Here is a 12,508-nt window from a genome sequence, read left to right as displayed (position 1 = left end):
CCTCAAACCACATGAGAAGCCAACTTAGATAAGTCATATGATCTAAAGACTTCTCACAAAAAACCAACGTGTCATCCACGAATAACAAATACGAGATTTGAAAGCCTTCACCACTCATACATCTCACCCTCCAACCAGATAAGAAGCCCCCACTAATAGTCCTTCTCAACATACTACTAAACACTTCCATGGCTATCACAAACAAGTAAGGGGGGAGGGGATCTCCTTGTCTCAACCCCCTCCCCCCTTACTGGATGGAGAACCATTAATTAAAACGAAGAATTTCACAGTGGAAATGCACCAATCTATCCACTTTATTCATCTCTCCCCAAAACCCATTTTTTCAAGAACTGCCAACAAAAAGCTCCAACTAACATTATCATAAGCCTTCTCTATATCCAACTTGCATAACAACCCTCCAACATTGTCTTTCAACCTTGAGTCCACGGCCTCGTTTGCAATCAAAACTGCATCCAAAATTTGTCTACCCTCCACAAAGGCATTTTGGGACTCCGAAATCACTTTCCCCATCACATTTTTAATTCTATTGGCCAACAACTTGTAGAGGATGTCTACAAGGCTGATTGGTCTAAAATCCTACAAATCTTCTGCATCTCCCTTCTTTGGAACTAAGACCAAGAAGGTTGCATTCAAAGATTTAACAAATCTGTCCCTTTCATGGAATTCCCTAAAAAAACCCATGATTTCTATCTTTACTACGTCCCAACAAACAACCAAAAAGCCATGGTAAAGTCATCCGGACCGGAGGCTTTATCCTTGCCTAAATTTGACAACGCTGCAAACACCTCTCCTTTCGAAAAAGGAATCTCCAACCCCTTAGCCTCATTACTAGCTAACCTCATGAAAGACAGCCCCTCAACACAAGGATGCCACCCCCTTTCATCAGTATACAACTTCTTAAACGCCCCCACCACTCTATTTTTTAAATCATTCTCCTCCGTATACCAACAACCATTCACTTTCAACTTGGACAACCAATTTCTTCTATTGTGGACATTCGTCATCTTGTGAAAGAATCTAGTGTTATTGTCCCCCTTCTTCAACCACAATTCCCTAGACTTATTCTCCAAGAAATTTCGTCCTTCAACACCCAAGTCTTATAAGCCTCCTTAGTCTTCTTCCTTGCTTCACAATCCTCCAAACTCAGAGTTGAATGTTTCTCCAATTCATCTCAGTACTCCACCTGTCTAAGAGCTTCACTCTTCTTAGTGTCAATTAAAATAAAAACTTCTTTGTTCCAGATCTTTAAGATATCTTTTAAGGCTCTTAGTTTTGTCTCCAAAACAAAGCTGAAAGACCCAGTAAAAAATAAACTCTCCCACCACCTCTTCATCTAATCCATGAACCATTTTTTCTCTAGCCACATGTTCTCAAATCTGAACGGTGAAGGACCCCTCTTCAAATCTCCACCTTCAAGGAGGATGGGAAAATGATCAGAGACTGGTCTAGCAAGGATCCCCTACACGGCCCCATTGAACATATTGTCCCAATCATCTATCACTAAGAACCTGTCCAGCTTAGACTATGACTGGTTATTTAACCCGCCTCACCAAGTAAACGGACTCCCCTATTAAGGGTAGTCCCTTAGCTCCAGATCTTCCATCACTTCTGTAAATCTCCTCATTGAAGCAGAAAACCCACCCCCTCTACTATGCTCCTCTGGATATCTGACCAGATTTCTCCCCTCACACACCAGGGTCTCTCCATAACCCTTTTATTGACCTGAGCTCCTCCCAGAAAACCTCTCTATCCCTATTGTACATCGGCCCATATACTCCAGTGAATACCCACCTCAACTCATCCACACAATTCTTAAACCAACATGAAACTATAAACATCACTTCTTTCACCTCCAACAATTCAACCAATCTGTTGTCCCATAACACCAGAACACCTCCAGTTGCCCCCCTAGAGTTAATTGTCCTCCAGTCTAAAATCTTCCCACCCCAAGACTATGGACAAGCTCCATACTCATTTCCTTGATTTTAGTTTCCTATAGGCACATCACATCCACTTTATTGGATTTTATAATGGACTTAATGATTTTGCTCTTATCACTATCGTTTGCCCCTCTTACATTCCATGATAAAATCCGTATCTTCATTTGCACCCCGATCCAGAAACCCCTCCAGACGTGCCTGTAAATGTAACCACTATAGTTCTTTTGTAGCTTACTGTCCACTCCAACTTCTTTAATTCCCTTTTGGCTTTTGAAGTCGAAGACTTTGTCTTTCTATACACATCTTTCTTGCTCTTTTGTTCAATTATCCCCTCCATTCTCTTCAAAAGGTACAATATTTCCTCCTCAAAGCCTTCTATCGACATACCTAACAACGACTGAACTTCACAAGGCAGCTGGAACTCCAACCTTCCTCTTCCTCCCCCTCTTCTAGATGAAGGGCCATCATTTCCGCTAAAGGACTCTCCAAACCCAATCCAAAAAGGACTATAGCTAGCTCGGACCCACCTGCACCGCCTCCCGCAGCCCGCGAAGCCAAATTCCACTATTCATGAGCCGAAAAGATCACACAATAGAACCCTACTCCTTGCACCTTCCGCTGCCCCAAACAACCCATTGGAATTCCCCTCCATTCCCATCACAACACCAACGAGCCCCAAGAAAGGAGAAGAAGCCCCAAGCCCCAAAGAGAGAAGAGAGAGTTTGTGGTGAAAGGGGTACCTGGAAGCTTCATCCAAAATCCCTTCATCGGTGAGTTTTAGACGAACAAGAGACGCACCCTTGACATCGGTTTCTCCCACTGCCAGGAGCTCCTGTTTCATCCCCACGTTATCCCCGACATTCACAAAGGGAGCCCTAGAAGAGACGTGCTCTCCAAAAAGACCTAGATGGGCCTCAGGAATCAAAGGCCCAAAATGCTATTTTGACACATTTCCCCAGCCCGAACCCACTGGACTTTGGGAATAAAGGCTCTCGGCCCAACCCCTTGCTCATTTTAAAACCAGCTCACTTGCACCTTGAAAAAATACCCAGCCAACGAACTTGGGCCTAGGCCCATTCACAGAAGAGTCCTCAACAAGAGCTACAGCCGGCTTACCTCTATTACCGTCTACATGCCTTTGACCACTGCCACATGTCACCTACACATCTGACCCCCTGTATTGAAATTCAAAATGAAGTTCCCGTACTTTAGCTCCAGCGCGTGTAACGCCTGCACCTTCATCCCTAACCTCACGCCTTTTTTTCATCTGCAACCAGGAACTCGACTCAGCATGCAACACCCGCGGTGAAGCTTCCCACCACAGGTTAAGCTCCCAACAAGAGTTTCCAACCTCCACCTGCAAAGATCTTGACCATTTCTTCCCCGAAGCTTTAACCAAAATCTTAGCCCACTACAGTTGAGAGAAGAAAGCGGTTTCCTCATCCACAACTACAAACCCCCCACAACACTCTCCAATTCTCTTAAAAACCTCTCTACTCCAAAGATGAAGAGGAAGTCCTTCAACCTTCACCCAAACTTCTTTAGTGTGGCTCTCTTTCCAAGTGCATCCCATTTCCGGTCCCCACATTTGCAAGATAAATTCTCTATTCTTGAATCGTCTGCTCCCTCTTAAAAGCACCATATCAGCTTCCCATTTATTTTGAAACTCAAATAACACAAGGGCCCCACCCAACCTGGAAATTCTTAAATCCCCCTTAAGCAACCAACTTTCAAACGTCAACCTCTTCAAGGAAGGCAGTAGAGGAATGGACTTCAGGCTATCACCAAAACAGCCCACCAAACAACACTCAAGTTGCTTCTCCCTGTACAGCAAATCCCGGTCCCCTAGGTGCACCTTTAAAGAATCCTCTGACTCTTCTATCTTCATTTTCACTACTTCTGCAAACGAACCTGGCTCATTCTCTAAACCTTTGACACTACTCCCCATCTTCGTAGTGGTTGGAACAACCGAGACGCTATTCCACATAGTTGGAGTGGAGACCCCAAGAGCCCTTAACTTCTTAGCCAACAAAAACCAACCCCCTACTAAACCATTTCCTTTTGGAAAAACAAGACAAAACTTCTTAGCCTCCACATCTCTGACCGGGCAGAGTAAGAACCTACCAGCCTCATTAGAACGACACCTCATTCTAAACTTTCTTCCTTCTTCTTTCCAAACTTTTGAACGCCTCGAACTTGACTCACCTCTACACCAAGCTTCCACACCTTCCAATAGTAAACTTAAGCTATTTTCACTAAATCTTATCCAAGAGGAAAAGTCTTTGCTCCTTTCCAAAATAGTTTCTCTCCGTTTACCTTGAACCACTTCAATGGAGATTTCGAACGTCTTAGATTCTAAAGCAAACCAGCACTTTCCACCTTTCAATACTCCACTTGACTCCTCCATCCCAAACCTACCTCCATTTCAATCCATTTCGTGCAGAAGTTGTTGGAACACCACAAGACTTTTTCTTTTGGCCTTCATTAACCACAGGACTTTTCACCATTTTTTATTGTCAGCAAGGTAAGATTGAAAATTATCTTTTTGAATTTTTCTTTGTCTTTTTCTAATTAGGTCTATATTTATTTTAGAAAATTTTGGAATTTAGGGTTTCTTGTTATGCAGGTGGAGGGTCCTGAATATGTGCAAATGAGGGTGGAATGACACAAACTATCTCATCCATTGTTTGGTAAAGACTCGGTGAAGGTTAGTTTTTTGTTTCCAAAATGTTGTTTTCCAACTTTATTTCATTTTCCATTATTTGATTTCAAATTAAGGTAAAACATGCTATAAAATTATGCCCATTAAAAAGTAAATAAATGGATGTTCATGGATTAATTTGTAAATCTGATTAATGGATGTTCTAAATGCTTGATATTTTAGGTTTCAATAAGTTTCTGTTTGTTTTCAATTTCATTAATGCTATTTGTTTCTTTTCTTTTTCTGTAGAAAGTGCAAATTGAGTTGTTAGTGGTGTATGCAAACCAGCTGCTTGAAAAGCAGCAATCTTGTTGTTATGCCTTGCTCAAAGATGACAAGGTATTTTGCATAATCCCGTCAGTTGATTTCTTAAAAAAAATTGTGCTCTGACAATTTTCGCACAATTTTCAAACAAATCATATATAAATTGTCCATTTATTTTTGTATTTGGTGGATGATTTCTCCAGAATATATAGACTCTATCATAAAATACCTTAATGTTTGGAACCTGTTTTTAGCATATTTATATAAGTGAGTTGGTTTATTCTTCAAAAAGTGCATCTACTATATGATCATTTTCACTTGCTAAAACTTTTGAGAATTTCCATGGTGCAATGTGTTGCTAATGAGGGTCTTCCCTTAGTCAATCAGGCTATGGATGTTGCAAACGATCAGGTTCAGTATCTTGATCCATCTTTTTTCAACCCAATAAATTTTGCATGCACTTATCTCAAAATATTGTTGTAATTTTTTTAATTTGAATTCTATAAGCATAGATTATTCTTGTGTGGATGTCGATGAATACATTTTGCTTTTGACATTTAGTGTTAAAGTGAAGATTATACATAAATGTTCAAGGATTTTAATTTTATTCTCGATGTGATGTAAGGAAAAATTTCAACTAATTTAAATCAAATTGAGGGGTATTGGGTTGAAATTGAGAACATAAAATTTAATTTTATTCCTAGGTCAATTAACTTCTGTTCAACTCTGTATGGCTACTTCTTCAATTCCTACCTCTTATTCTTTCTTTTACTCTAGTCATGTTTAACATCTAGTGATTTGAATAATGATTCTTTAATTATTATGTGTTGGGAGGTTTTTTCACTTCTGGCCAATTCTTCTGGAAAATGCCTTGGGCACAATGTATTGAATTATGAGTTTCATCCCTTGGAAGTTTGTAGTCCATTTTTTATTACTCGGCACTCACTGATGTTTTGGATTATGTGCGGATTATGCATCTCACCAATGCTAGTTAGGTTTTCAGTCTGGCTAATCAGCACTGATTTTTTGGGCACATCAAAGATTTGCTTACAAACATAAGTAGCATCATTTTCTATTGCTTTCATTTCTCATTGTTGTGATGAATTAGGAAAACATAATGTAGGAGCAAGTGTCGTAAAGCTGTTACGTTTCAAAATATGACTTGTTTTTAGCTTGTTTATATAAGATAGGTGAGTTGTTCCTGAAGTCTACCCTACTCCATTCTAAACCAGTGCTGGTTCCAAATAGCTATAGTTGATTGGTTCGTCAGGTTTAGGTTCTGTCAATAACATTAGAAACTTCTGAAAATGAGGTTTGGATGGTGGAATTTTCTGATTTATTGATTTGTCATGAATTTGGGATTTCTATGGATGCTAAGTAGGAAAAGTTAACAATGGCCATACTTGGGGAATTCATATAGATGACTTGACTTGTTTAAACATGAGAAATTTTGCCTTTCCAATAATCAATTGCAGTTTGTTACATAAAATTTTCAAATCTGCCAATAGTTCATTTCCCAAATAATTGGTTTAAAAGTATTTGGAATTTATTGCAAAGCTTCAAAAAGTACATAACCTTAAAAAATGATTACAATGAACAACTCTTGTATCTCCCAATAGGGCTTGTCTACACTGTACCTTGAAGAAATTGTATATGGATCAAGTTCAAGAATTACCCATATTGATGTGAACATGGAGGAGTTGCAAAGAAGGGTAATGAAATTAGAACTCTTTTTCATTATCGTCATCATATAATTCAACTGAATGGCAGTACGACTATCTTAACTTTTGGACCTGGTTTCATTTTCAACAAGCACAGGCTTATGAAATCTATGATCTTAAACCATTCTTTTCAAGCACTCAGTGATCTAGAGCTTGCTTTAAGTTGGATGTAGAATGGGGTGTGATGAGGCATTGCCTTGCAAGATGATGACAAAATGTAACTAAATTAATATTCGGACAGTGGAGTTTGCAAGGCAAGCAAAGTTAATGGTCCCAAATCGTTCTGGTTATTTAGATGAAGCAGAGTGGAATTCTACATCAACCTAAATCTCATTGGTTCTTTAATGTATTGAAATTAAACATGATTTCTATTTAACATACAAATTATAGTGATTTGAATGAGGATAGGATAAGTACTGAATGATGGGTATTGAAGTGAATTTTAGCAACTGAACATTTCTCATTTGGTTTTAATAAGTTTTGTGGGTAAGGATAGAAAAATCTTTGGTAAATGCCAAGAATGCATATTAAATTGGGGCAGTTGTTTGTTACATATTTCGTCTAAAATGTGATGCAACTAAGTTTCCTGACCAAGACAATTATACCATAAAGGGGCCAGAGGGTGTTTTACGGTTTGCTTCAAGATGATGCCAAAATGATGGTTAGTTATGGTAGGGGAAAATTGGAGTTTAATATTCCATCTGAGATTGTTACACTAAACATTTTACAAGAATGTGATATTTTACTGGTAATGGACATTTTCATGGATCCTATCTAGTTTATTGGTAATAACTTGTGGAAAAAATTTCAGGACAAGTTTTGTTATTGGTTTAAAATTCATAGATGGATAATATTAACATGTAATGGTTGAGTGTATATCCCTATGAAATTTTTTTATCCATTTGAGTGTGACACTTACTTATATGAATCAAATATCTCAGTTACTTAGTAGAGGTATGCAAATTTTAGCTGATATGTAAACTCATCTTTTCAATGAACTTGTCTATTGAAAAGACGAGTTCAAATTTTATGCTGAACTCATCTTTTCAATAAACGAGTTTTGAATTTTATACTGAAATTGTCTTTTCAGTAACTCGTCTATTGAAAAGACGAGTCCTAAGTTTACATTGAACTCGTTTTTTTAACAAATGAGTTTTAAATTTTGCACTGAACTCGTATGTTGAAAAGACAAGTTCAATATAAAATAAGAACTCGTCTTTTCAACTCAGGTCAAATTGTTGTAGTTTTAGAAATATTTTGGGGCAACGGCATTTTAATAAATATTTTTTAAAAAATCTTGTAGTTTTGTAGAAACCCCCTGCCAAAGCGTGTCAAATTTTATAGGCCACTTGTTGGTGCGCAAGCAACAACTGAAGCGGTCACACACACACCACCCATAGGCCGAAAAGGGCCCAAATGAATGAAAGAAGATGTGTTGCACGCCCCATTAAAAGTGCGGGAGCATTTCTGGTATTGGCGTTGGCCCTTGCAGTGGTAGCCCTAATTCGACCCAGCGCTTGGAAATTGGGGCTAATTATAACGTATAAGTTCAAGGAGGAAGTACCCATGCAAGCCTCACTGCTGAGCTTGGGTGCAAAACCACCACTAACATCGCATCAGATCCGTGTGAAATCGCTCTACACTCCCACCTCCTTCAACGATCCTACAGATTCTACCTCCATGGCTGCTATTCCTGCTCCCAAGTGGGCCCAGAAGACCATCACTCTTCCTCCTCAGAGGCGAGGCTGTCACCACATCACCCCTAAGGTATCATCCTCCCAATCTTTTTCTTTTCTTTCTTTTTCCTCCTCTGGATTGAAAAACCTCTTCTTTAGTCCATCTGAAATTCCACCTCCCTAGACTTCCGAGTTCTCATTTTAATCCATTCAATTCAATTCCCTAACTTCATCGCTACCGAATTCCCTAAATTTTGCCTTGGGTCTGCTTCTACTTGTTATTAATTTCATAATTAATTTGTGCTATTTTTAATTTTTCAAAAAAAAAAATTAAAATGCGTTTCTTCACTGCTTACTTGTCTTGTTTAAACGGTGAGAGAGGATAAGTGTTTTTGCATGTTTGAGACAGGTGATAATCGTCCTGAGCTAAGAAAATAATTTCAATGAAGCACCAATTGTATCCAGTAGATTTTATCTGTTTATACTCGTGTTAATTTAAGATTTTCTTCATTAGATATTGAAGGAAATTGGGCAAGACCTGTCAGGATTCAAATGTGGCCTTGCTCATCTATTCAGTGAGTGATCCAATTCCTTTTCAGACGGCATATGAAAAATCCCCTTTGACGTTCAACATCTGATGATTTTACCTTATTGGGTTGAGCTTTTCCAGTTCAGCACACAAGTGCTTCTCTGACTATAAATGAAAATTACGACTCGGACGTTCGAGATGACACTGAGACATTCCTCAGCAAAATAGTTCCAGAGGTTAATTTTTCCCTTCTGTGCTTGCTTTGGCAGAGTAGTTTATTTGAAAAGTGATTTTTATATGGTGTTTGATTTTATAATTTCAGGGAAGATCTGCACCTTGGAAGCATACACTGGAAGGTTTGTATGGGATTCATTTCTCCAAATTAGAGAAATAGATTTCTTGATCTGATTCTTCAGTTGATTTTCATTTCTTAAATTGGAGAAAGAATTTTGTTTCTTAGGGCCCATTTAGGGAGTTATTCGAGTAAAAACACTTTTAGCTTCTAGGACTTCTGTTAGTAGCACTTCTATTAAAAACACTTCAATGGAGAATCAGTTAGTGTTCTAGATATAAACAAAAATAAATGGTGTTTTTTTATAGTGTTTTTTGCAATGCAATACATGACAAAAGAGTGATTTTGGAAAAAAAAAAAAAAAAGTACCTACCAAGTGCTAGTCTAAATGATTTTATAGATTTTTAAAAGTAATTTTAAAACTATACCAAATGCTTAATTTTTGTATGAAAAATGCTTCTAAGCATTAGAAAATACCTGTAATCCTTCCTGAATCACTTGGATGTTATCTCTGATTTCTCATTTTGCATTTAGAAGCAATTTAGGATTTGGAAATATCATTTTCTTTAAGGGAATATCATTTCTCTCACAGCATAAGATATTTTGGTTTCATTACTTTTTTACCTATCTAGATATATTATATTATTCTAAGCTATGTATTCTTGTTCATAATTTGCTTATACATGTATATGTAATTTTCACAACCCCGAGGGGTAGCTCAGTTGGTCCGGCCCTGGGTTTGCTCCCCAATGGTCACTAGTTCAAGCCCCTCAGGACCACTGGAAGATTTACCCGATCGTTAACTTCAGGGCCCTACAGGATTAGTTGAGGTGCGCGTAAACTGGCCCGGACATCCACGGTTATCAAACAAAAAAAAATATATATATATATATATATATATATATATGTAATTTTCAATAGATCAACCCATTTCTTAAAATTCACCCAAACAAATTTAAATTTACATGTTACCAAGTTTTCATGCAATTGCAAAAGCAAATTGTAAATCTATATTATGTATAATTTTTTTTTTTAAATATCGAGATATAGTAAAACCATGTTCCGAAAAGCGAATCCAGAACAACAATAACAAAGCTACTCCATCGCAGCAGAAAGATAAAAATTGAGCCCTTTTTCATGCTCTATCCAATACTAAGTGAAACTTGAAATGTATTTACTTCCCGATGCTTTGTTTATTTCCTCTTTGCATGTCCTCCTTACCACAGAATGTTGCACTGGTGCTTTTGGATGCATAAAATAGCAGTTTACATTTTTTTAAAACTTCCTGTATCAAGCCCCTCTTTCTACTTGTGTTTGGGAGGCAATCTAAACATTCCATACCCATTTTTGAGGGAATTTTTTTCCTCAATAGAAGGTATTGCAAGGACTGTGTTGTGAACTTCTTTCCAAATCTCATCAATCTTATCAACCAGTACAAAGCTTTAAACTTCTTATTTTTTTAAGTCAATGAACATGGATTTTGGTGGAAGCATTTTACTTGCCATGGGTGAAACTCAAGAAAGGAATGACAAATATTAGATAAATGATAAAAAAGGAAAGCAAATAAGAGAAATTGTTCATAAGAAGTTTGCCACAAAATTGATTCTAACCCTGCAACCTTTTCAGGTCCGGATGACATGCCAGCACACATCAAATCTTCAATGTTTGGTTGCAGTCTCACGTAATGATTTCATTTTCTTTGGCTTTTTTTTTTTTTTTTTTTTTTTTTGTCTATAAAATTTCATTACCAAATTACCATTTACTTGGTTTTTATTGTTGTGCAGGATTCCAATTACTGATGGACAGCTAAACATGGGAACTTGGCAGGTATTTAAGAAATTTATGTTTTAAGAAAATATAGAAGCCCAAGTATGTTAATCCATCAAAGTTACAGAAGTGGTTTCATTCTGTGTAGGCTGGAAGAAACTATTATGTAGCCATAAGAGCTACAATGAAAATTCCCAATGGAGAACATGCTTAAATTGAGCCTTTGCATAGCGTCTTAAACCCTATTGCTTTAGATACTCCTGTACTGGTAAACTCAAGAAGTCAAAAACAACTTGGAACATGGACACATGTTCTAAGAAAGTTACTAACCTTTGAATTTTGTTACCTGGATTTGTGTTTTAGCTGTATGCCCAAGGAAAGGTATACACTCCGCAGGATTATTTTGTGTGGTGCCAAAGATGTGAGGCAGATGTCATAAGCCTCAGGAGCATGGCTTAACTTATAATATATGATATAAATATCTATAAATGTGTGCTTCAACATTGTAGATTTTCATGGAAGGATCTTGGGTGAAGAATGGATTCTATTAGCCTATTTTACAATTGAAATAGCTTAATTTTAAGGTTTTTGTAGTCTTATGAGCAGTTAATGCTGGGAATTGGTCGGGAAAGTTTCCATCATTCAGAAGGAATCTCAAAGTCACAGTAGTAATTTTGTTACATTGTACTGCATGTTAACGTCTTCCTTTCTGCTACTGTGTCTTCTGTATTGGACTGGAAGGTTTTTGCATCCTTTTGAGGTTATACTAAATAGGTGGCCAACTAGTATGAATGCACCATCTCCTCCACAAGCGAAATCCCATATTTGGATGTTTGAGTTCATTAACCATTTTAAAATATTATTACAGCTTGTCCATGTTTCAGCATCATACTGGGTGGTTTGGCATGTCAATATAGCCATTCAACGAATGGCATATCCCTAGGCAATTACTGTTTCATCGAAGTGATGGGTTGTAGAATAAGAATATTGTGTGAAATGCGGTAATACCCTGATATTAAAGCATGAAGTTGCAGAATTGTGAATCCTGTTTCTGTCGTTTCCTCATTTTCTTTTTCTTTTTTTCTTTTTTCATTTGATTATATTATGATTTGATTTTTCGACAATGATTCTTGTTGTGTTGAATTTTCCCACGATCTTAGTCTATATCAGGAAGTGCTGAAGTTTTTCCTCCTTTTCTGCTTCAGGGGATATGGCTGTGTGAGCACCGTGACCGTGCTACTGCACGCAAAGTCGTGGTCACCCTTAATGGAGTATAAGATGATAAAATTAGTTGTGTTTTTCTTTTATATATGTAAATGAGGTGTTGTGGTCATAAACCGCCCTTTTCACTAGTTAAGATGTTAGTGCTGTGTTCTTCTTGGACTGCTTCTGTACCATGCCCATTACTACTGTTCTCAAAGGGTGGATTTTTCTTTGAAGATTTTGGACATGAATAATTTTAACACCTTTTACAGGAAAGTGGGTCAGATAACAAAGAGAATCTAATTTTGAGCATGAAGATGCTGGTCATTTCTAATTTAGAGTGTACAATGGAAACTTTAATGCGAAGCTGATGAAGAAACTTTGTGAAATATTG

General features: G+C 37.5%; 1 protein-coding gene across 2 annotated transcripts; it reads left to right on the top strand.

The window, feature by feature from the left end:
• Positions 1 to 7,994: 7,994 nt before the first annotated feature.
• LOC100252976 (uncharacterized) lies at positions 7,995 to 12,390 on the top strand. Of its 2 annotated transcripts, none has more exons than XM_002277378.4 (7): positions 7,995 to 8,414; positions 8,838 to 8,898; positions 8,994 to 9,088; positions 9,175 to 9,208; positions 10,771 to 10,825; positions 10,929 to 10,971; positions 12,117 to 12,390. In XM_002277378.4, exons 1-7 carry the CDS (start codon positions 8,064 to 8,066, stop codon positions 12,186 to 12,188), a joined length of 711 nt encoding a protein of 236 aa, XP_002277414.1. In that variant the 5' UTR covers positions 7,995 to 8,063; the 3' UTR covers positions 12,189 to 12,390. The 2 variants fall into 2 exon arrangements, with proteins under 2 accessions (XP_002277414.1, XP_010664048.1); XM_010665746.3 differs by lacking the exon at positions 12,117 to 12,390 and adding an exon at positions 11,060 to 11,494 and having other exon boundaries at positions 8,004 to 8,414.
• Positions 12,391 to 12,508: the final 118 nt, after the last annotated feature.

This window comes from Vitis vinifera, chromosome 18 (genome assembly GCF_030704535.1).
Source record: "Vitis vinifera cultivar Pinot Noir 40024 chromosome 18, ASM3070453v1".
Taxonomy (NCBI): domain Eukaryota; kingdom Viridiplantae; phylum Streptophyta; class Magnoliopsida; order Vitales; family Vitaceae; genus Vitis; species Vitis vinifera.
The sequence above is the reverse complement of the archived record's forward strand: the minus strand, read 5'-3'. Positions and strand labels throughout refer to the sequence as shown.

Excerpts from the sequence above, each read along its gene's own strand:
- LOC100252976 (XM_002277378.4), top strand. The coding sequence starts at position 8,064 with ATGAATGAAAGAAGATGTGTTGCACGCCCCATTAAAAGTGCGGGAGCA. Across the intron at positions 9,089-9,174 it reads TCAGCAAAATAGTTCCAGAG|GGAAGATCTGCACCTTGGAA; the intron begins GTTAATTTTTCC and ends TTATAATTTCAG. Across the intron at positions 9,209-10,770 it reads TTGGAAGCATACACTGGAAG|GTCCGGATGACATGCCAGCA; the intron begins GTTTGTATGGGA and ends CAACCTTTTCAG.